This window comes from Anoplophora glabripennis, unplaced genomic scaffold (genome assembly GCF_000390285.2).
Source record: "Anoplophora glabripennis isolate ALB-LARVAE unplaced genomic scaffold, Agla_2.0 scaffold94, whole genome shotgun sequence".
Lineage (NCBI taxonomy): Eukaryota > Metazoa > Arthropoda > Insecta > Coleoptera > Cerambycidae > Anoplophora > Anoplophora glabripennis.
In genome coordinates, this window is record NW_019416228.1 from 543,899 (window position 1) to 570,433 (window position 26,535).

Sequence of the window (26,535 nt, forward strand, 5' to 3'; positions counted from 1 at the left end):
ATAACACGAAGAAACACTTGGTTTGTTTCGCTTTTAATTTCTCGTATTATCAAAACATAGTGTTCGTTAAATCGATTTTTCTCGAAAACGGATCGAGATACCGAAATGAAACAAGAATACACAATTAATGGAAAAATTATTGCTTTTTCAGGTTTTGAATCAAGTTTCATGTTAGACTTACAGAGTAAAAAGTTATTAACTAAATTTTCGGTAAAATTGGTCGTAAGTGGCGCCCTCTATGAGCAATGCTGAAATTACAACACGCATCTTATTCGTCGCCTAAAAAAACATAGTTTCACAAATTTTCAAGTCCCTAACCTACATATTTTCAGAATAATCGCAAAAAAACGATTTAAAATTTTAACTTTCAACACCCTGCATTTTGGAAACTATCAACTTTCAGATAAGGCATTCACGTGTAGTATCTTCAGCTTTCGATTTTCCCATTGTTAATGAATCACCCTGTATATCAAAAAAATATCTCTCACCCCCCTCACTTACATCAGAAATTGTTCTATTGATTTTTGCCTGAATTTTGTTACCGCGAGTTTTTGGGGTCGCTGATTACGAATCTGAAGTCCGAATCTGAAAATTCTTGAATGAAAGATAGCGGATACAATATGGTGGATGCAAAAATCGAAAAAGCATTCAAAATTGAAGATTATGGCTGAAACATATTACTCTGTGGTTTTCAAAGTCGCTATCACGAATATAAGGTTTTATTTCGGAAATTCTTAAATCCAAAATGGCGGATTGAAAAATACCATAGAAGTTGGTATTTACCACCCAAAGGAATGCATTATGAGTGTTTAAAAAATCGAGTCATTTGAGGAAAAATAGGCAGATGTCTAAAAATAAGAAATAAAGAATATAAATTCGATTTGCAATGTGATATCTCTTTCTAACTAAAGGGGCGTCATTCCTGCAAATGACAGTTTGAATTTAGTTGAAACAGTTTGCTACTTGAATGATCAAATTTGAATTTTTAGCTCTAAACTCTTACTCATTTTGTGCGCTTTATATTTTCCTGCCGAGATTTGAAAGAGGCAGCACACTGCAAACCGAATTTATATTCTTTGTTTCTTATTTTTAGACATTTGCCTAGTACTCCAAACAAATTAGATCTTAAAATTTGAAAACTTGAAAACATTATTAGTAGACATTTTATTGCACTTTATGACGAGGAAGGGTATGTAGAATGATAATATCAAAAAAGTAACTCGAAAGAGATGACGCTAAGTTGGCAAATTGCAAATCTACGTGTTTTCTTCATTTTTTTTACTGCCCATGAAAATCTAGACGACCTTTCGGAATATTAGTTATTTTATGTTGTAAGAAATTAAATTATCTACAAGAGTCATTTTTCACTAATTCGTTAACTGTAAAATAAAGGTCGAACGCGGAAATATCAGTTTTCGAAACTTGGGCATTATTATTGCAATTGGCCGTGAAATTGTTGCTCCAGCCATTTGCTAATTAATTTCGTTTATTTTCTTGCAACTAATTGTTTAATTACTAAACGTTATCTTTAGAAGTTAATATCGTAGACATAGGTTCTAATTCTAATTGATCCGAAGAAATGTATCGAAAAAGAAAAAAATTAAAAAGTTGAAATCAAGTAGCCCTTTACAACTAAGAAAGTAGGACGTGCAAAACAGTGTTATAAACAAATTGTCCCATTTTTGCATTAAATAGAGATTATTTTTACGATAATTAAAAAAAATCACCTACGCCTCTTTATTCCCAATATAACTATTTTTTTCTAACGTTAATTGTTAATTAACTATTGGACGTATCGGACTGGGATTTTAGAGACAATTAAAGAAAGGGTTACATTTTATTTTCAAGAAGTTGTACATTGATAGTTCATGTAATAAACGTGCCAGCAGCAGTAAAAGTTGATGAACGACTTGTACGCGGGAGAAGGAGCGCCGGGCCCGCGCATGCGCGTGAACGCCGTTCTTGGTCGCGCGAGGTTTTTGTCCTGAGCGTTTCAAATTCGGTTAAAAAATCTCGCGCGGTACCGACGGCGGCGTTCAAAAATCCCCGGTAACAAAATTTAGGCAAAGATATTCAAATTTGTGACTTAAAGGGGAAGTAATCTTTTGAGGGATAAGTTATATTATTATATATTTTTTTGGTTTGTTGTCTATCAACCTACAATTACACATACACACATATTTGGTCGTATAAAATGCCAGGTTATGGTTTTTCACAATGTTTTGCACCACCATTCGCTATTTGACGTGGAACTAACCCCCTCGTAGGGGTGGGTGTAGATTTAATTTGTATGTATTTCTTTCCAATACTCAATTATTATTTTAACATGTTTTTTCAAAGCTTTATCTTATCCTCACTATCCTCACTATAGCACCATATTTTAGAGGATATTTTAGCGTTTTACTAAAAAATGCTCTAGTAGATCGGTTTTTGGGCTGAGGATTCGGATTCACCATATAAAATACACAAGATCCATGTACTCATGTCCCTGGCACAGAAATTTTTTTGTGAGGCTGTGTAATCATAGTCGCTCCCTTCTTATGAATGAATGACATGAGAATTTTACCAAATTTAATGCGAATGGGATTATTATTTGGTTAAAGTGGTATTTTACTCACTAAGTCTGAGACAAGTGGAAAGTGAGGCCAAAAGGATGGAGCAGTTATCGATCCCTTGTATAACGAAATTAATAAATTAAGAATCGCTGAAATATTTTTAAGGAAAGTTTTCGACAGGATGGTTTAAATATCTTCCGCATTATTTTTTACTGGATCTGTTACACAATAAATTATTTATAGACAACATTTGGTACTGGTTAAAATATATTAGTATAGGATATTAGCAGTGGCGGCTGGTAAGCGAAGGTTCTCCTCCCCACCAGAAATTTTCATAATAAAAAATTAAATTTAAAATTTAGTTTACAATGGTATCTGGATAATTAGTATATTTAATAAATAGATTAGTCTCATGAAACACATTAAAAAGAAAATATTAAAATTGTAATGTGCAGTCAATTTAACCCGACTTGCAAAATTCGTTTGAAAAACTCTAAATAGGTACATGGGCTCCGCTAGCTCGCTCCTAACATCTATAAAGTGTTTACAGCGGTGGTCATGGTTACCGTCGCGCAGCACTGAAAGACGAAGTGGGAGTAGCGCATATTTCACTATGCAGTTTGGGCTCTGTTTAATCCGACCGCAACCAAAAAAAAACGGCTTTTTTTCTTATTAAATTAATTTGTTCAGGTGTGGTGTAAAACTTTGTTACTTACGTTATTGCTTTTAGTGTGTTTTTTTAAAAGTATGTAAAAGTTTAAATTGATTGTAAAGACAGACTAACAGTAATGGAAAAGTAATTGAAAAGTTTATTTCGGACGAAACCTATAGACTAAGTTTTGGTATGTATAAGACATTACCCATAAACCTGTTACAAATTTTAGTTAAATGTTTATTACTATATATTACTATTATCTATTAGGTATTAGTGATAGAGATGTTAGCTTTAATGGTAGATTCTCGTCACGTCAATAGAAAAAAGTTCCCATAATTTGAAAACACTTTGTTTTCGAAGTATACGGTGTTAAAGGTTGGAAAAATGCTTATTTTTTGCTATAATAAAATTCAGTTTCATTATTTTTATATGTATAGCTAAGGAACCTACTCTTGACGCATGGTAGTATAGTTTCTAAACACCTTCTATAATAGTACCTAAACAGTCACAAAAAAAAGAAAAATCCAAACCCAAAGGAGCCACATAATCATGTGCAACGGAATTCGGATAAAACTGAAATTTTTGGGTGAAACAGTTCAAATATGGGTCAAAACTGATTTTTTTCATTAATTCTGTCCAAATATATAATTTTCGTAGTATTTTGAGGCACTGAATATGATACCATTAGCAAAATTTACCATTGACCTCTCATTTCTCAGAAAATTCACTATTTGCTTGAAAATTGGATCAAATATGGATCAAAATTGATTTTTTCCTAATTTCTGTCCAATTATATCACTTTCGTAGTAGGTATTTTTAGGCGCTGAATAAAATGCCATTAGTAAAATTTACCCATAATCTCTATATTTATCAGATAATGAAACTGGCACTAATATGGGTGAAAACTGATTTTTTTCTAAATTCTGTCAAAATATATTATTTTCGTAGTACCTATTATGAGGTACCGAACATGATGCCATTAGTAAAATTTACCCGTGACCTTGATATTTCTCAGAAAGTCCACTATTTGGGTGAAAATTGGCTAAAATACTACAAAAATGATACATTTGCCCAAAATTTAGGAAAAAATCAGTTCTGACCCATATTTGGACCAGTTTTCACCAAAATAGTAAATTTTCTAAGGAATATCGAGGTCATGGGTAAATTTTACTAGTGGCATCAGTTTAGCGTTTCAAAATACTAAGAAAATGATATGTATATGACAAAATAGGGTTGTTGAATATAAAAACAAACCATATACAAATTGTTGTTGATACAAAGAACTTGCGTATAATAAAATTTTAAATATATGAGAAATTAGTGGTACAAATTACTTATGAATTTTTGTGTTACTTAAAAACAAGTCTGACGTTTTAAAGGGCAATTGAACAAGAAGCTAGTAGCGATCCTATTGCATAATTTTTAGGAAGAAGAAAATATGTCAAAATTGTCCGTCAAACCCTGTTCTCTGTTTTTTAAATAAAAGTGACAGCAGTTTATCAATTAAGAGTATTTGTGATAGTTATTAAGTATTAAATTTCCTGATTGTAATGGATTCAATAAAATTTAAGTGGTGTTTTGTTTCACATTGTGATAACAACAGTAGTAATGTGCCAAATCAATTGTTTATAAGTATATCTTTTCCTTTTCACCTGCACATAACCAATTGCATTATCTCCATAAGACTCCCGAACTGCACTATAAGTTTCCATAAATAAATAGTTATGTCACTGACACTACTGACAGTGTTGACAGAGCGTCTTCTTCTGCCAAGTTTTTTCTTTTACGCAATCATTTACACATACTTTCACTACAAGGTGCCCCTTATGACGGCACAGCCGTTTTCAAATATTATAAAAAAATTAGTTTTAAATAATTATTATTTTAAAACTGTTCCGACTTATTTCTCAATTTCTAATTGTGCATACACATTAGTTAGTACGTGTGGAATCATATTATCTACTTTTTGTTCAACAAAAAATCAGTTTTTACCAATATTTGGACCAGTTTTTTTGAGAAATATTGTCGTCATGAGTAAATTTTATCATTGGCATTTGGACACAATTTAGGAAAAAATTAGTTCTGGCCCATAATGAACCAGTTTCAAAATTTCACTTTTCTCCGAAATTTGTAGAAAAATACTGAATTTAGACTATAAGATCCATTCATTTAGTGCATCGAATTCCTTCGGAAATGATATGTGGCTCTCTTGTGTATAAACTTTCTTTTTTGTGTGTGTGGCTGTTTTATCGAAATTTCGATATCACTGTAATATCAACACACTGTACTTACTTTTCTGGTGCACTCCGTGTACACACATAAGTTCCATTAGTTCTCCTGTTTAAAATCCCTCAGCAAATATCGGTTAAAACCCTTTAACTACCCCTGAAAATAATTTACTTCCGAATAAAAGGGGATTATTGTTTTAACGTTCCCGTTTATTCGGCGTGCACCCTAAGATGAAGTGTGTATATCCAGGCGGGATCCAGACGTCTTCCAGTTGTTAATGCGGGATATCCATCTACGTCTTAAGAAGGGTAGAGGACTAGGAAGTAGGCCATCATCGCGGACTTATCCCTTTCTATTCTCCTAATGTATTCCCTGTGTGAGGAGGAATTCACCTAAACTTACCGGGAACGGCGCAAGAGAGGTCGAGCGCTTTGCCGACGGGGTCTTATTAGCTCTTTTTACTTATTTACGAGCAGGTGGGAGATAATAGCCACACAAAGGAATTGCTAATGGTTTTTGTCCTGATATTCTTTACATCAACCGATAGTTATACCGTACCCAGAAAGGTAGATGTTACGGTTAACGTCATAAGGTTGCGCATGTGTAATAATCATTTTATTATCTTGCTGCAAAAGATCTTATTTTATATGCTGTTCACTAGGTTATTGAGGGTGTAATTCAATGCTGGATGGGGCAGTAGCCTGCAGAATAGTTGCATCCCACAACATCAGTGAGTTTAGTATTTATTTGTTGATATTTACAGGAAAATATCTAAATATGAGATCTTTAACTATTTAAAGGTAAAAATTCATTGAATTTGTATATGACCATGGCTGAAAGAACAACTACCATTATTACATTTCCGATGTGACTGAATATTTTAATTCTTGATTCTATTTTAAAGAAAAAAGTCTCTTTCCCATTTCCTAAGTATTATTTTCTTTAAATCTAAAAATAGGATTAGCTCGTTAAATAAACTATACTCGTGTTCCATAACAGCGATTCATATTCAGTTTTTAGACGAGTAAGGAAGGTAAGCGGTGCAGGGGACAAGATTCCATAGGCGTACTACTTGAGAAGGGGTGAAAGAACAGAAAATTATAAAAAATAAGTTCACGGTGAATATTTACTTTATAAAGCTTATAGACTCGCCTCTTCACAATTGTTGAGTCGTTTCGGATGGCTGTGGCCCACCATCATCCACATACATTTACCTGATGCCCACGCCGCGTATATCACACTTTATGACTTATAATAACACACTGAACTATATATACATACCCTGTTCCAAAAATCCTGCTGTACTTATGCGTTATTATTAGGCGCCGCACTTTTCCAGAAGATGATTTTAATCCAGCAATAATCCTTCCAGAAATGCCTGCCGTTTGCTTTGGATATTGCCATCATGCCACACTTTTGTCACCGTATGATCTTTATTTATCCATGTTTCGTCCATGTAATATATTCTACGATTGAGTTTTCGAACTTCTAATACTTGTATTAACTAGTTTCTTCGTCATATCACTACTTCCTATTTTTCTATCAGCATACTCTTTTTCGATTTCGTTTTATAATACGAAAATTCATGTCACGCATAGTCCGCCTAGATATTCTAGGCAAATTTTGATCCTGTGAGATAGCAGCCTGAATTTTTTTTATAGTCAGAAGCTCATTTTTAAAATACCATCCAGCTTGAATTACTCTACATTTTTAAGAACACAAACCCAAAATCACTAATAAATTAATTACAGTCACAATTAAAGTAACGGAAAGATATCCTCGGACTTCTTCCGCGCTTATGCCTATTTGTCTGTGCCGACTGAATTGCCCGGAACCGATTAAACGCAACCCAATTGACGTCACGCACCAAATACCAATGAAACTCAGCAGAAGAATATCTGGTGCCAAACGCACCAGAATAATATTCTAAAACTGTGCAGTATCGACTGCTTTGGGAAAATGTGGCACACACAATTTTATACGAAGTATTTACAAACTGCTCGTATGTACTTCTTTTTGTGTTGACTGCTAAAAATAGTGAGTGGTGAGTCGGACTAAAGATGACATATCTGCTTATTATTTTGGAATCAGAATATTAGCTCTAAAACTACCTGTTTCATAGAAATGTATACAGAGTTACTTGCTTATACAATATCACGGAAACGGCTAGGGATAAAAAAATTAACTGCATTTTTTTCAAATGGAAAACCCTGTATATTTTGTGGTTTTGGGATACTACGTAAAATTCTAGGGTTACTTCGTGTTGCATTGTCTGAACCTAAACACAGTTGTTCCGGCGATAATTGATGTTTTATACTGACGTCATCGGCAACGCAAGTAGAACCTCCCACTACACTCCCATTAAAGTATTGCACTGGCTTAGTTGCGCGCGCACCGACACCAACGCTATAAGACCGGTGACTAGGTCGCAAGCGGGTACAGTAGCGTCGAAACATAGCAGAATCACTAAGTTGCTGGAGGTGAAGAATGACGAAACATATGGAAGTATTGGATGCGACAAATTACAGAGGCTACTATGGAACCTCTCAGGAGAGCACAATTGTCTAAGGAGCGGTTCCTTTCGTGGCGGCTTCAGAACTAAAATAAAAGTTCGTGCGATGAATTCTAATAAATGAATAAAGTATTTTAGTTTGTTGTACTTCTCTCTAGCAATGGCACAATCCCATGGAGTATAATTATATTCTTGAAAGTTCTGAGGGTATTTTTGAAACCCATTTAAAAGGGTATTCTGGTCCAGAGGCATAAATTTTGGACGTTTTTTTAAAATTATTAACATCCATTAATATATTTATTGATATTTTGAAAATATACAAAAAAATTCTTGAAAAAAAAAGAATAATAAGCTGGTAAAGTTGGGGATAAAAAAGGGGTGTGCTGGTCGACACCATTGCAACACTTCTGGTTATCTGAAACAAAATTAAAAGAGTAAGAAGTAGTAAGAATGCTAACCCCTACCAAAGAGTAAAAAAGGTAGGTACTGATTTTTTTACTCTTTTTTTTTTCATAATTTTTAATTTTTGAAAATAATAAAAAAATACAATTTTTATACAAAAATGGTAGGAGAGAGAGAATACATTGAAGGTTGATGTTTGACGTAAATCGGTTAAATAGCGCTTGAGATATCACGTCAACCATGTTGAAAAAAGTAGTATTGAGAAAAACGCTTTTAAAGTTTTGAGTTTTAAACGATTTTCAAGTGTTTTGGGTTGACTATATTCATATATATTTATATAATGTAGGTACCTATTTATACCAAAAATGATCTATTAGTCGGGCATTGTCCACCATTTATTGTCCGATTTGCCCCGGCGCAACGTGACGGACTTAGTTGCTGCCTCACTAAAACAGCTATAACTCTGTAAATTATTGGAATTTTAAAATTTTCTCTCGAAGATATACAATGTATTCTAAAAGGTCTGAACTTCAAGAATATGCAATACCCCCTTCCTCAGTTGTTAGTCTATTCTCGTCAATTTGATACATTCAAATAAGTTTCCATTTTCTGTTTTTAAGAAAAATATATTTTCTACCAAAAAAGAATCACGGATTCTCATGACCGATCTCAACAAAGCAGAACATCAAACCAAAAAGCTTCTTGTGTTTACAATCTGCTTTGGTTTTAATAGTGGGTCCGCCCCCTCTGAGCCTAGCCCAAGAACAACCAGAGCAGGTCAAAGATTCCTAGCTAAGACATAGTATTGCACTTTAAATTGTCATCATTTTTAAAAATGTTTACTTCGTTATTAGTTAACAAATTTATAACAATTTTTTTACAGTAGATATTCTGCATGTAATGCTTCCTATAAGATAATTAAAAAAATTAAAACCCTGTGATACCAAAGTGAAACCGAATTCTAAAAGATTTTAGAAATATTCCTAGAAAAAATCTTACTTTAACACTCTATATCTTAATATCAACTTTTGCATTGGTAAATGGTAAGTAAGTATAGGCAACAATCTAACTATCTGTTTATTTATCCAAATATTAATCGATATTACTGTTTTTAATTATAGTAATCAAATCACTGCATTTAAAAACAATTGTCACCAAAATAACCGGATAAACGGATACTTGTCCAGCACTACACGCCATACACCACGCCACGAGATGACCTAATGGGGACGATGGGAATAGACAAAGACGACGTACGACAACCATAGAACGGGGTGGGATCACTCAATAATGAGGATATTCTACTCCGATTTAAGTACCAAATCCGAGTTTATCTTGAGTTTTAGTTCTAATATTAACATAAATGAGTAAAATGATCAAAATGTTCAATATTGAGTGAAACTGTATTTAATCATTTCACTCAATGAATTCACTCCGTACCTTTATTGCTTCCACTTACACCGATTTTTTAAAGTGTAAGTATAAACGATAAAAGTGATAGTTGCATTTTGGTTTATGGTGAAATATAATTTACATTGACAAATATTTTTCTTTGAATAGATCATCACGGATTCAAAATGTAGTTTGTAATTATCATTATAATAAATTAATTAAAACTAATCCATTCTCTTTTACCACAAATATTGAATACCAAAAAATAGTGTTTGCATGTTTCTATTAATTGTGACAGGGAACTGAACTTACATGACAGCTATTGTAAATCCTACCTATATACATATATTTTTTATGTAGGACTAACAAAAGAATTACTTCAAAGTTAGTTCGGATTTAATTATCATACTGTATAAATCATAGAAGATATATTTAAGTTACCTTATTTTTTTAATTGCGGAAGCGAAATGAAACGAACCGTGTCGATCTTAACATTTAGAATGAGACCATTCCCTTTTAATACCAGGGTGGCATTAGTCTAGTTCTATTTTAAAGGGTTTGAATAATCGCCGGGCACCTAGCTTAACCCCTTTAAGATAAATGTCAACCGCCCCCTCATTACCCCGGCAATCAGCCCTCTGAAATCTATCTAAGACCGGGCAAAATTGCGAAAAATCCGAGGCATTGTTAACACCAAATTCAAGTCGGTTAACGAAGTTTCCTCGGAGGGATTTTCTAACGAAGTTTTTCACTTGTAAAGGGATGTTTTTACGCCCTAGGCTTATCTTTAAGGGCTACTTTAATTGTGAGCGGATCCTCTAAATTTTCTTTTCTCCCTCGCCTCTAAATTGCCGTATTTATTTTATACTAAGCTCTTTTCTTTTGAATTAGTCCTTTGCTTTTGATTATATTCGAAACCCAATATTTTTCAATCAGTGCGGAGCGTTCATTTAAAATTGAATTTTCGACAGTGTCGTTTATCCTCTTTAGCGGATTCGTTTTTTAATAAACTACCAATTGCAAACGTATTACTAAATTTACGTTCTTGTGATAGAAATTATTTATTGTTTAATTATCACTGATTGCAATACCTACATATTATCAAAAAAGTGTTTTATTCATAGAATATATTGTTATTATTTAGAAATCAAAGCAATTTTATTTTTCGGATACATTTTTATGTTTCATTCGAATCTAAAGATTTTTTTTTTATAAAAATTCGGTCACGCAAAAATACTTCTTATTATCTGCCTTATAATAATAATGTACGAATAAAAGTGTAGGACACGTTTTAAATTATTTAATAATATTTTGGAAATCGATGCATGTAGTCTTTATGATATCAATTGAAGAACCAAGAGGTTGGCAGTATATACCAGGTTCGGTCGCTGACGTAGCAACTCGGCATTGAACTATTTGAAAAGCTTGTTCCCATATTTACATAGCCATATTCATATACAGGTCTGGTCGAACTAAACGTGGAAATGGTAGATATGTATACGCTCAGTTGAAGAATAGGCGCGCGGGCAAACGGCGTATAACACAGCCGCACTGGGCGACTGGGCAACAAATCTCAGATGTTGCGATACGGAAAAAACAGATCCTTTTACCAAGACACGTGAATAAATAAGATATTTAAATATTGACAAGTATTATTTATTTGTTAATAAAAACAGGTCATTACAATTTAGTATTTTTAATTCCTGTATTGTTAACGATTTCACTATGCTTTATAATTGAATATGACTCTAGTATTATGTTCAATTAATTATTCCGTTTGTAGTACGTATACCTTGTGACTAATTGATTTTCAAAGTGTAGTATGGTACCTACCTATTGTTTAAAATATCAGTACTGCTAAAAACACTCATTCGTCCATAGCACTTCGTTAATAAAGTTGGGATCCGTTGTACTTTGATTTTGAAACCAATTTCAACATTCAACACGGATGGGGAAATCAGCTGTTTCGCTTCAACGTTTGAACGCTCTGTAATCGGCCTGTGCATTTTTTTCTACTTTCTGTCTTTACTTGGCCATTCGAATAAGTGGTTGAAATTAATGACTTAATAACTGAATCACCCTATGTATTATAAAGTATACACCTATGAAACTTTATATCATTGTAATCTGTTTATTTTAAAGTATTCAAGAGTCTGTTTATTTTAATATCTTTACAATAATAATCATTTGTTTAACCTGATATAAAATTATAGCGCTGTAGAAATATTCGTACTTCTTTCTATCTCTAAAAATAAGAGTTATAGGTAGAGTGTAAAGTACAGGTAAACACACTGTACATGACAGAGGTAATTTTGTACACCTACAGGTGATAATTCGGTGGTGGACTTCAAATTTGGTTCACTATTATAACAGAGAAATAAATTTCTGAAAAAGAATCTGCCATGTATTAATAAAGTATCTTTTGCTTTTTTAATACCTTTAGAACAAGAAAAGTTATAATCGAAACCACCAATTCTGCGCAAAAATACATGCAACAAACCATAAAGTAATCTGCACAAACTTTTGATTTTTATAATACAACATCCAGTGCATTGTAGCATATTTCAATGAAAAGTTTTATCAAAATTACAAATATACAATGTGTTTACCTCTAATAATAAATATATGACCATTGAAACATACCACATTGCTCTTACGGCATGTTTTAATCGCTATATTTTCTTTACCTATAGAAATAGACTCATCAAATCTTATAACACTAATCCTGAATCCTCAAATATGAGAAAAAAAATACACACACTGTTTAAAGAAATGGTGCTTTTGCAAAAATCATAGGTTTAGTTTGTCACGCCTTTTAAAGACACCCTTTCCAAAATTCAACGTCATCATATAAAATTGTACCTAAAAAGTCTGACACCGTCCATTTTATCAATTACATAAAAAGACATTAGACTGGAAAAAATGATACCAAAAAGGAGATATAATATTTACGTTTTGTTGAAATAAAAATTAGAGAGGCTAACCGCAAAATTGACATAATGCAAATCTAAAACATTCTTCCAAAATTAACTTCTATTAATTTCCACATACCAAAATCAATAGCGGAATAGAAACAAACAAGACGTAATTGTAACGGAGGGCATAAAATAAACGCCAACTCAACCTAAGCTGGTGGAAATTGCAACCAAAAACGTAGCGCATGATATTACAGTGGCCCAGTCGATTCGCAAATGTATTACTCAAGTTATCGCTACGGTTAGGTAAAGGGTTGACCTTAAGATGCCTCATTGGTTAGAGTGGGGGAGCCTCAGACCCCATTGGTGGCCCGCAGGACTGCTGTGCTAACCTTTACTATCAAGATCTATACCGAGAACGGGTTTTCCTTCTCCTGCTTTAGTTCTGGAGCTTTTTAGTCCAGTCGAACGCGCTCATCGTTCGATAAAAAGCTCCAATGCATTTTAAGTTGTTCATAAGCTGAACAAGAACGAATATATTTTTTAATTTAACCGCACACAAAACGAGAAAATGGTGTTGGTGTTTCAGGGAACAAAGTTAACTTTTAATAGGAGGAAATAAATTTACTTTTATCTACAATCTTATTAAAAGTGACATAATTTCCAATGTAAAAAATTGGCTTTTATAAGAGCTTGTACAGAAAAGTTTATATTGTATGATTTAAGTGAAAGGTTCTATATCAGCAAGGATATTAGTTATTATTCACTATCCATGTTTAACAATCGCTATGTCTATTTCCCAATTAACTCTATTATAATAATAATTTTAAGTAACTTATAACTAGATATCGGAAATGTTAGGCTGCAATGTGGTACAGGGTTTAGCTATAGGCCGGATACTCGTCTATGTAATTTTATTCAAACAAAAAGTGACAATCGTTGCCAAGAATTTGCAAAATAGTATGAAACAAAAACAGGCCTATTTTTTCTAAACTAAACGCTTCACATGGAACTTACCATAGAATATACAGGTATAGCAAGTAATAATAAGTATACCAACAAGCGTTAAAAAAATTATAATTTCTTATTCATAAGGGAAGTGTTCTGGGGTTAATCGTCTCCGGTGATCGGTAAATACCCATTTCAAAACCAAAAATAACCGTTCAACATTTACCGAGGTCACAGGCACATATCTAAAATAGTTTTTATGCCTTTTTTACTAATGGTTGCGAAGCATCAGCTATTTACTGTACATTTGAGTAATCCAACTGTCCGCGACATTGTACAATAACATGTATATGTCTGCCGCTGATCTGAAGCTTCGCATCGATCGATTTATTCGATACGTTCCAGCGGCACCCTAATGCCTTTCCTGTCGGTCTAGCGTGCCTGTGAATAATCTAGTTTTTTGCTGTGTATGGCACGTGTTTTTGTGGCAGTTAGTAGCATTGCAAGCATAGAGCGGCACGCGGTTGGTTTGACCGCATATTTAGTTTATTTCTGCTACTAGGACGCGTATTGCCGCTTACTAGCATAATACAGATTACTACTTTTTACTTATTTGACTATCGCTACAAAGTTTCCGATGTCTACTCATAACTCTTCAGTGTTGTAGCTAGTAGATGTAGGTTTTCTGCGCCAAATTAGGTTTGATGTCGCAATTTTGTTCTAATTGTATATAAAATTCTGCCACCGTCAATGACTTTCAGCCATCATGCTCGAAGATTTTATAAGCTTTGCCATTTCTGAAAAATAAGTAAGGTACACACTTTCCGTAAGATTTTTCGCTTTTTCCAAGCACAGCAATTGGTGAGTCGTTTGTACACCAATTTACATTGTTTTCGAGACTATGCATGTTGCTGCGTTTGGAATTCATCTATATTATATGACTGTAAACACTATAAAATATTCTTAACTTGATATTTCAATAGAACAACAAACGATTGCCTCAAATTAATAATAATCTATCAGTTCAGTTAGGGTACCTATTCGAATAATACTGGCTATCAAAGTAATATTTATAAAAAATCGATATAGTTCTACAAATATTCATGAAAAATTGTCCATATGTTACAAAAATTTGCACATAATCGAGAACAGAAGATTTGTCGTATTTTAACGTTCATCCAGTAAAGGATGGCATTTTACATTTTATTTTAAATAAATTATAATTATAATTATTGGCATTTCAAATAAAGTAAATATTTTATATTGTTTTTGAGCATTTATTTGGTTGCGTTTAAATAAATGTATCATGTTGAATTCAAAGATGTTCCAGATTTTGTGCAAAATTCCTGGGCTATATTCTAGCCAATAAAATGACATTTACAAAAAAATTTATGAAAAAAATAAAAAGCTTCGCTCGTGTTTTTACGTTCGTCCAGCAAAGAATGGCTTTTCAGGCTATATCAAATTATAAAACGAATTATTACTATTTCAAAGAGAGCATTGTTTTATGGTTTTATCATTTGATTGTGCATAAATAAATGTGTCATGGTGAATTCTAAAGATCCAGGTTTTGTGCAAAATTCCTGGGCTATATTCAAACCGCTCCCGCTAGCAGGATCTCAAGTTATTGTTTGCAGGAAATATGGGTATTATGCAGGTTATTACAAAGACGGATCCTTTGCCTTTGCAACTTAAGAGGATCATGTGTTCTGTTTTGCTACCATATTAATGACTTGGCAAAGTATTTTTTATTACCTCTGTAAAACATACTTAACTCTTCAATAATTGCTCTTCATATCCTACCTGAATACGACGTTATAGAATTTATTGAACCAAAATATTAATTTGGCTTCAAATAAGTTGAATAAAAAGAGATAAAGACCTGGTACAATAATTATTGAATTTATTTCAATTAACTTAACCTTAAAATAAAGTAAAAAGTAATGGAGCTAATAATAAAAGAAATATTTTTAAAAAAGAAATTTAGTAATTAAGGTAAATATTGGTTAGGTGGAAAAACAATTCACATTAATCTAGTTACGTTTTCAACACTTTTTACATCGTCGTTTCAAAATTTAACTTTCTTTAAAATTTTTGTGTTTTATATATAATTTTGTACTATTAGTATGTGTTAATTAATTTTTTCGTTTAATTCCACAAAAGAAAGTGTATTTATTTGTAGCAGTAAAATATAATACCTAATATTGTTCTTTAATTTATGTCTACCTCAGTGGTTGTAGTAAAAAATTTTTATTTAAAATTCTTTATAGAAAATTTTTAAAAACTTTTTAATTCTAACACGTATGCAAATATCTTAGTTACAATAAATGAATTTTCTTGAAAAAATAAAACTTCAAGACGGTATCAAACTTTCTTATTTATTGGCGCAGTTCGCTGCAAAATGTTAGTTGTATCTAAAGACATAAGAAGTTGTAATAATCTCTTACAGAGTTTTCCAAATTCGTTTGTTAACTGAACTTTTCTTTCGAGATATTTTCTTCCTGTACTACCATTTCTGCCAAACTGGGAGAGATGTTTCCATTCCAGATAGGTCTTGAAACCTGCAATAAAAATATATTTTATTCTGGTTCTTGAAAATGGGTTTTGAGTATCTTAGATTTTAATTGCGAAAATTTAATGGTCGAATTCGCAAAAATATATAAAAAAGTTCTTATGTATATTTTAAAGCTTCGTTTTCGAGATACTGGGTGTTATAATTAAAAATATGTATATTTTTTTCAACATCTAGTTTGAATAAACATCAGCGCATCAGCCGCATAAATGTTACCAATAAGGCGACGGGCGGACAACTATGATTTTATTATTTATTTTTAATTGTTGGAATTGCTGATTAGGGATTATCAAAATCTTAAGATGTTACAAGGCTAATTAGAAAAAAATATTTTATTTTCTTATTTTATTAATTAAATTAAATTTATATTCCCAGGGAAAATTGCATTTCTAATTGCTCAATCTAAAAGTAATATCAAACTTATAAAAAGGCGGTGAGCATGTTCAAAATTTTCTTTAATTGGAATGGACCAATACCGCTATTGAAACAATTAAATATAACCTAACCACACATAATTAAGCCCTTTACTGACATTAAAATAAAAACCATTTTTTTTATTAACTTTAACACCCAGTATTTTGAAAATGAGGCTTTAAAACAAACAAGTTTAAAAACTTTTTTTCAAACTTTTTTATTTTTGTGAGTTCTACAGCAATTGAATTTTCTCAATAAAAGCTGAAACTCATATCATGAAGAAAAAATAAAATTTTGATCAGAAAGCGACTGACAATACTTTATTTGAATACTTAGATACTTTTATTTAGGTTTCATAAAAATGAGTTAGACATAAAGAGGTTTGCACCAACGGAAATATGTGTATGCGGTCAATTTTATTTCGAAAACCCCGAATTAACACAATTACCCTTATTTCCAGGTATAGCTCATCACTTAGCGGGACTTCCGGGACATCCTCCAGAGTGGGCTATGTTAGGAGGTCGACATCCGTACCAACACGGACCGTTTATGCCCCACCACCATCCACACTTTCCACATCACATGTTTGCTGCTCTGAACAGTCCAATTAACACCTCTCCAAGAATAGCAAACGGTAATTTCACAAGTTTTATTAGTTTAACATATGGGTATGTTTTTCAGGAGAAAATGCAAAATATCGTCATAATTGACTAGTTCCAATAATTGGTAGGCAAGGAATCATTATTTCTTCGAAAATTACTTTGCATTTCAAGAACTAAATTAAAATTGATATAGCAAATATTTTCAGGGATCCTCAATTTTTTATGTATGTAATTATTTTTTGCTTTTAACAATATATACATGTTATGCATTTTTAGATCTTTTTTTAATTATAGTTATTTATCTGCGGCCGTGTCAAAAGTGAGTTTTCAGCAAAATTTTCAGTGTAAAAAATCAGCTTTTATAAGGCACTGCGCAATTAAACTTTTTAGCATTAAAAACATGAGTATTAATTTCACAGGCCGACAAGATTGTAACCCAACAACACGAATATATTTTTGCAAAGGATTTTGGTGCACTGAATTCGAATCCGAGGTCCAAATTTCTCAATTGGCTCTGGTTTTCGAGATATCTTAACCTAAAATTGCCAAAATCACGATTTTTTTTTACATATTTGAGGTTATGTTACATGGAAAAGTAAATTGTTTTGCTGAAACCATTAATGGAGTCTTAAAGTACTATACTCTTTAAAACTCACTTGGTTTTTTTAAGTTTATTGCAAAATTTGATGTGATAAAGTATTTCGGAGTTCATGATCACTGACCCCAAAAACGTGTAAGAACCCTACTTCCAGGTGCTGACGAATTTAGGTTTGTTGTGCGAATTTGACACTTTTAGGTTAGGATATCTCGAAAACCGGAGCCAATTGGGTAATTTGGACCTCGGATTCGAATTCAGCACACCAGATTCCCTCAGAAAAGTACATTCTGTTTTCTGGGTTAGAGCGTCGGCCAAATTTTGTCGGCCTATGTTATTATCGTTATACATTTGTTTTTATACAAATAAATAATAATACTTGTTAATATTTAAAATGTAAAACAATATCTTAATCATTCATGTGTCTAGGTGAAAAGATCTGTTTTTTCCTTATAGTTCACTACGGATTAAAAATGCAATACAATTCGACACTTTTAGGTTAGGATATCTCGAAAACCAGAGCCTATTGGATTTGGAACTCGGATTCGAATTCAGCGCACCAAAATCTTTCGTAAAAGTACTTTCTGGTTTCTGTGTTAGAGGCTCGGCCAAATTTTATCGACCTGTGTTATTCATTATTCATTTTTTACTGTAATCTAGCCGATTTATAATTCTTTGATTTAGTAGACATTAAATTTCCTTTGTAAAAAATCGGTAAAATGCAGCCACCATGCTTCCTCAATGGCATCTGCAAATATGGTTATAGGTCCAAAGCTATGACTCTTGCATGTAGATTAGGCAACCTAAGATATTTAGCGATTTTGTTTGGTATTTTCTCAAAGGTTACCCTTACCGGCTAAAAAGAATAATTTCCATAATGGCAGCTAAGAAACAGTCGACCATAGTTGTCGCTGGTGATCTAAGAGTACATGTTTTCTATCAATTTCAGCTATACCTATTTTTTAAGTCTCGTTAAGTCGTCATCACCAATATTTATTTTATGATACTCTATGATACAACGTCTATATGGCACAATAATTCATTCAAACAGACATGATACAGATTTTGTTTACATCTAGGGGATAATTTGGTGGTGAATGGAGTAATTTTTCTTTTAAATATTTTCTTCCATGTTATTTCATTCATTTATTTGATACTATTATGAATAAACTAGTACTAAAGATTTCACAAAATTGTATCTTTGGTGCGTGGTACTAGGATGTCCACACTAAATTATTTTTTTCAAATGTATAGGTAAACTAATTTCATTTGATCTCTGACGGTAGGATGCGCAGTGGCAAAGTGGTGGAGTGGGGAACCTTCTTTAGTATGGGTACCTGCTGCCTACATTTTCATATCATTCTACATCAAGTGCGTTCTCTTTTCGATTTCAGCGTTTTAGGGCTCAAGTAAAATTTGTCCATCAAATATGCTCAGTACAATCCACGAAATTTCTTGGCATTTATGTCGACTCTCAATTGAATTGGATGGAGCACATAACCAATTTAAAGACAAAGTTAGGGAAAGCCATATATGCAATACTAACTGTTAAACGATATATTGATTTTTCCACAGCAAAGATTGTTTATTATGCATATTTCTAGAGTGTATTGCAATATGGAATTGAGCTTTGGGGAGGATTTACTAGTTCTGAAGATGTATTCCTGGTACAAAAAAAAAGGCAATAAGAATCCTATGTAATTTACCTTATAGAGAATCTTGCAGAAGTTAATTCATAAAAATAAACATTTGATCAACACACCAAGTGATTATCATAGTTATCCTACACGTCATCAAAATCTCACTTTACCACAATATAATTATAACTCGCAATGGTGCTTTGTATTCGGGGATAAAGATTTATAATAAATTACCATCTCTTCAGAAGACATTAAACAGTAAAGTTTTCAAGCGAAAACTAAAAATCCTTTTACGAGGTCATGAAAGCTATTCTTTAAATGAATTTTTTATCAGTGCACTCTAAGGCAATAAGAGTGTATCACGTCTTTTATCAAAATTAAGTTTTAACTTGTACATGTAAAATACATAAATATGTGTCTGTTTATTTACTGTCAATTTTTATTATCTTTGTATTTTTAATGTTTAGCTGTAAGTTTGTACTCTATAGGTATTTTTTCTCTTCTTTTTTTTTTAAATTTTACATCATTTCAATTTTTGGGGCAAAAACGCAGATATGTAAATATGTTGGTATACTTACTTAATATTTATCATCAACACAATACTTTCCTTACACCTTTATTTAGGTTAATTATGTTATTCTTCTCTAATCTCAAAATTTTTTCTCTATTTATATAACTTCATATTGTAATAACTTGAGGAAATAAATGTTTATTTACTTACTTACTGCTCGTCCATAATTGGAAAATTTGCAATAGCGCATCGGTTATTACGCTTCTTCTAGTTGGATGAGCGTTGTGTGTGACGTAGATTGTGATCTAAGCAACTAGTTCTGTCTTATGTTGTAACTGCTTTGTTTTAAATCTGAAAGAAATGCGCTTAATTCTTTATTAGAATTCTAATTGCTATTATAAGAACATTGTACATATACAAGTATATGTGACAAATAAACAGGTGACTATTGAATTTAAAATGCGTATTGTTAACACAGTTGTATATGTAGTTCTTTATTAAATTATTGTATCATTAGTATACAATACTTATTAAATTCTACGAAATTTTAGCTATAATTAAAGTGTTCCGCAATCATTAGGACATTTAGTACTATTTATAAGCTTTATAATAATAAATATATTAAACTGTTCTATACTATGTATAGGTAACTTAAAAACATATGACATTAAATTTTCAAACATTTTGTTGTAGAATTATAATTACAAACTCAGATTCTAATGTAAATATATAACAAATATTAAGTATTAAAAATGATGACAAATCGCTCCCAAAACTGTCCAGATTATCTTCCTAGTATCAATGCGCCCGTGTCTTGTATTACATTACATTACACCGGAATTTGCACTATAACTCTTCCACCCTAAGAATGAAGCATCCCCTGAAAGGTTAACTTTCTTTTTTCCTAATCCTATTTCCTCTGGTTGATTGACTTTATCTGTGCTCTTGTCAGTCTTCAGTTCCTCTATCTTATGTAAAGCTCATGGGTTTCTAATAGGGCACACAAAATGATTGAAGATTCAGACAAAAATTAAATAAGAAATAACAAAACAATTGCAAACCATAAAACAGTGATATAATGACGATTGTGTTACTTTTTGTTTGAATAAAATTACATAAAAGAGAAAGCGGCCTACAGCCAACCCTGTACCACATTGCAGCCGCCCTAAAATTTCCGACATCTAATTATCATTGATATTCAGGCTCTTTCTATTAAAAATATTTTCCATTTTGTTTTTGAACTTTTACTAGTACCTACCTATTGATCAGATAAAGTCGATGTCAGCATTTCTTTGTTCATTGTAGAGTATGTCGACTTTCATCGTATAAACGGGTAATCAAATGTTAAACTATTGCAGCACTGACAAATATCCTCCAATAGATCTTAGAACATGACACGCTCTGATTTCAAATTTTTTAAATTTGTAATTACGCTAAAACCTGAAAACAAATGAAAATCGCATAACAACATTTGAGTTTTTTCTTATTATTTTGATGTGTAGAATCTATTCCTGGAGTTTGGTGCGGTCTTCCCGACTCACCCGGTATACAATGTTCTTATAATGCCGTTTAAGGGGGCGATTTAGTATGTATATTTTTACCGTGTAACAGAGCTTCAGATGAGGACACAAATCATCGAAGAAACTAACATAATTGAATATTATTATATATCAATGTATTCGCAATGGTTCCCGCTAGTGAGTGAGATAAATTTCAATGCTCATGAGAACAGAAGAATAATTTAAATAAATGCCAAAGTACCTCAATTTTAACCATACTGTTAGTCTGTCAATATATTGCATTTACGACGGAACTAGGTCAGGCACAATAACCAAACTACTTCACTCACTAGAACGGACACCTAGGATCATTTGTATTTAATTTTCAGATTAATATTTATTAATAATTCTATAATTTGTGTCCTCAAGTAAAATGACAACATTTTACACACGACTCCATTTTTATTATGTATCTAAACCAGAATTGTCGAGTTTCCTACCTATTCACAAGATATTTCTAATTTCTCTCGATATAATTAGTTTGTACACTCTCTCACAGGTGTCGCTACCCTTGAAAATGAAAGTGAAAACACAGAGTTGGTTTATTATAAATGCGTCCTAAAATAAAGCATAATGGTCTAATATTATCTTTGATATACCTAGTAGTACTAAGTAGTACTAAGTACTAAGTAATGATTTTGTAAAGCTTAAATAGTACGAAAATATAACGCATAAAAAACCAATAATATGTACTAATTTTTCTTTATTAAGAATACAGATTAAATTTTACGTACAGGGTGTCCCACATAAAATCGTTATTTATGTTTAAATAAATTTACAGCTTAAAAATTAGCCTGGCTCAGATAGATTTCTTCTTCAATCTACAAATCTACAAATCTTCAAGCTACTTACCGGTAAGAAGGAAACCACTGGATATTTAATGAAAAAAGTTACGACCAAAAAAATTATACATTCTTGAATATAAATATAACTAACACGATTTTAATTTCATATTGTCTTGACAATCAACTTTTGCTTATTTTTAGTCACTTACTATCGAAATAAATGAAATAAACCTCTGAGTTTGGAAACCGATATTAAGAAAACGTTGGGGCAAAAAATTTGAAATTTGGACCATATATAGCCTCACTATTACTCTATTGTGTGCTAAAATTTCAGTTGGTTTCGTTATCCCATTTGTTAGTTATTAATGAAAATGTTGAAAAAATCACGGTTTTCTGCATATAAAATTATTGGTACCTCTCACTTTAACTCGTCGTAATTTTTTTGTTAACTGATAAAAAAAATCCAATTTTTACTAACGATAAGTCGAACTATTGTCTTTAATACTGTAAAGGTCATTTGTCTCAAAAGGTCTTCTTTTTTTTTTTTTAAGTGAAACATAAGGGAGTGCTATCTCCGTAAATATGGCATTCTTTAAAAAAAAAAAAAACTGACAGGTAGCAAATAACTGTAAACAACAATTTGAAAAAATATGTTAAAATAATACAGTTATAAATATGATATTCTTAAAAACAGTATCGGAATGGTCAATTACGGTCACGGTCCGATGCAGAGTATATAGTATAGCCTTTATAACTGTATTATTTTAACAAATTTTTTCAGATTGTTGTTTACAATTATTTACTACTCGAGTCAGTATTTTTCTTTTTTTAAAGAATGCAATATTTATGGACATAGCACCCCCTTCTGTTTTGCTTAAAAATAAAAAAAAAATCTTTTGAGACAAATGACCTTCACAGTACTAAAGACTATAGTGCGACTTATCGTCAGTAAAAATTTGAATTTTTTTTATCAATTAACAAAGAAACTTACGGCGAGTTAAAGTGAGAGGTATCAATTTTATAGGCAGAAAACCGTGATTTTTTCAACATTTTCAATAACTTAATGGGATAACGAAACTAACTGAAATTTTAACACACAATAGAGTATAGTTTTTCCGAAGTCAGTTGAACATGCATAAAAAAACAAGCAATCAAATTGAATGAGTTTCATGGGCGTCCCTAAAAAAGTTTTCTGCTAAAGGTAGAAAATTATAATAATTTGTATATAATGTGTAGAAAATTTTTATTATATGTTCATTTGACCAACAACATATTTTAATTATTTATGTCCTCAAACAATTTTATTATATTGATGGTAAATTTCATTTTGTTCCGTTTCAAAAGGTCTCCAAAATGCCATGTTGTGATAATATTAATAAACAAAATATCCCTCTTATTTCTCCCTTTCGCAATTGTCATATGAATGATTGATAGAAGGTACCTATAGTAAATTAAAATTATCTGAATCACACCAAATTCCGCATTCCCGCACTGCACTGCCAAGCTACTTGTCTAGAACTGAAATTCACGACGCAGTTGACCAAAGCAACTGTATGGGACATTATTTGCCCGCACGCGCATTCTTCAACTGGGCGTATACATTTCTACCAGCTGCACGTTTAGTCCCACCAGACCTCTGTATGGGTATGGCTAAATAAATATGGGAACAAGTTTTTCAAATATTTCAATGCCGAGTTGCTGCGTAGGGACCGAGCCTGGTGCATACCTTGAATGTATGGTTCTTCAATTGACTTTTTCAAATTTTTCACCCTTATGCACCCTTATGAAATTATATGTACCTATATTATTTACCAGTAATTATATTCCAGTCCAACGGTATCTTGCTCAGTCATTTTTTGCAGTGGGAATCATTATATTGGAATTAGATAAGAACAATTTCTTGACGGTCTTACCTGCTAGGGGAATTCCATTACACATCTTGTTAATAATAACTTAAAATTTTAATAATATTTCCCTGATAGATACAATAATAATATATAATATAATATGTTATGCCTATACAATTTAGGGTGGGCCACAAAAAAAACGATTATTTTTTTTTCGTGTCTCCTGTGAAAATATATTAGTTTATCATGTTTTAAGAGCCCCCTCAAAACGTCAGGTCAAAGAAAAAATTTTTTAGAGGTCGTTCAAGATTTTTAAAAATGTCCAAAATCGTCAAATTTAATTTTTTTGTGTTTAATTTTTTTCCCGTTTTTTTATCATTTTCTAGGTTGAAAAAAATCTCGATTCTGAAAGTTTCAAATCGATATTTTAATTTCTAAAGGTCACTCATAATTATTTTAATTTTCAAAGTAGTGTATCTATGTTTTCGAGCGATCTCTAAAAAATAAATATCAACGAACTAATAATTTATTTTTTATTGAATTGAAATTGAAAGATAAAAAATTCAATTTTTAACGATTTTGGAAATTTTTAAAAATCTTGGGACCTCTAAAAAAAATTTTTGAGCTGATTTTTTGAGGGAGCTCTTAAAACATGTTAAACTAACATATTTTCACGACACAAAAAAAAATCGTTTTTTTTGTGCCACCCTACTATACATATATATTGCTACTAATTACAAACGTAATTAGTAGCAAGTTAGTATAAGTATATATAAGTAGCTATATATTTTAGTAATTAGGCAGTGTTTTTAAATTAATACGACTCACCAAAGTAAAAAAATAATTCAAGTTATATCATTTTTACTGAAAATAGCAGTTAATTTACGTATCGGATCGTTAACGTGAAAATATAAACATTAGACTGTTGACTGTTCCTGTTATACGTTTTTTAAGCTCTTGAAGAAGAAACTACATGTAATTTTAAAAATTATATCTGCTTTTATAATAAAGGAATGGTAATTATAAGATTGTTTAACCTTATTAACTAAAAATTATTGCCTACTTAATAAAAAAAATATTATTGTCCTCGATAATCTATTAATGATTAATAAAATCTTTACTCTCTTTCCTTATAAGATTGTATGTACACAAATTGGAGCCGCTCCTGAAAAATCGAGCCGTTTACGTCCAGCGTTTATTATTAGACTTCGTCGTTCGGTTAAAAAACACACCTTGAAGCGTTGGCCGCTAGAGCAGCACCTGCCGGGGTCCCGTTTCGTGACTCACGCTGGGCGATATTTTTTGTACAAAATCCCGTCCTTAAGGGCATTTCTTTCAGTGTATTGTATTTTTTTATATCTAAACATGTTAAAAGGCTTCTGCCCGATTTTATTTATTATATGTTAATTAACTTTCCTAAAAGCCCTCATATAAACAAGTTTAATAAATTATCTTAGGGATTTATTATACAAGTAGCTAACGATCTGTTTCTGTTTCAGAACCCACATCGACATCCTTAGGCCCTATATCCATAAACTGCAGCAGTGCTCACAGCACAACGTCTCCGAAAACATCACCCAACACTCAAATAGGACTGCTAACCACTGCCGGTGAACCACATTCGCCCCAAGAAGACGACATATCTGTCACAGCGTCCCCCACGCCGTCCCCCCAGCCGCCCCCGGCCTTCCCAGGTGTGCCGCCGCCACCTTTACAGAGCAATCAGCTGTTCAATAACGCCCTTGCAGCGAGTTTGTTCCTGAACGCACCACTTTTGCCCCCACCAGGACAGTGGTTCTACTCCCAGCTGTATCCTCACGATTGGAACTGGATGAGTCTAAGAAACAGTTCGGCTTTGGTCAGAAGTCCACAGGAAGACAATTCCCAGAACCCGGATAGTTCCAGTGAAAAACTGGACGTGACAGAAGTCGACGAAGAAAGCAAAGATGTCAAGGAATTCTCTAAAGACGGTTTCAGAGAGAATTTTAGAGACTCTGTCGAGAGTGACGGTAAGGACGAAGACAAAAATGATGAAAATGAAAAGAAAAATTTCAGTGAAGGGATTAATTTGAGTTTACGGGTTAGGAAAGCTGCGATAACACTAGTTAGGCAGAAGGATGAAGTTAGTTCTAGTGATAAGAATGATTTAAAGTGTTCAAGAGACAGTAACAGGAATGTATGGCGACCGTATTAGCGTCCTCGGCAATATTAACTTCTAAAATACCCGTCTCATATCTAAAAAGTAACTTTACAATGATTTGTTATAAATAACTCTTTTTAAACATTTAATTTCATTTCATTTATATCATTTTAAAGGATGTAGGTACATTTTAAATGTATTAAAAATCATCGTTCTCACTTGAATGTCCAAAAATATATAAATTATTGAATCTTGTACATAG

At 32.2% G+C, this 26,535-nt stretch overlaps 1 protein-coding gene across 1 annotated transcript in view; it reads left to right on the top strand.

Moving 5' to 3' along the window:
* LOC108903536 (segmentation protein Runt-like) overlaps window positions 1-26,327 on the top strand; it is an 89,847-nt gene extending 63,520 nt beyond the window's left edge. Inside the window, exons 3-5 of the mRNA XM_018705755.1 lie at window positions 17,055-17,228; window positions 25,633-26,081; window positions 26,136-26,327. Of these exons, the coding sequence (XP_018561271.1) occupies window positions 17,055-17,228; window positions 25,633-26,081; window positions 26,136-26,327 (815 nt within the window). The remainder of the gene's footprint in view (window positions 1-17,054; window positions 17,229-25,632; window positions 26,082-26,135) is intronic.
* Window positions 26,328-26,535: the final 208 nt, after the last annotated feature.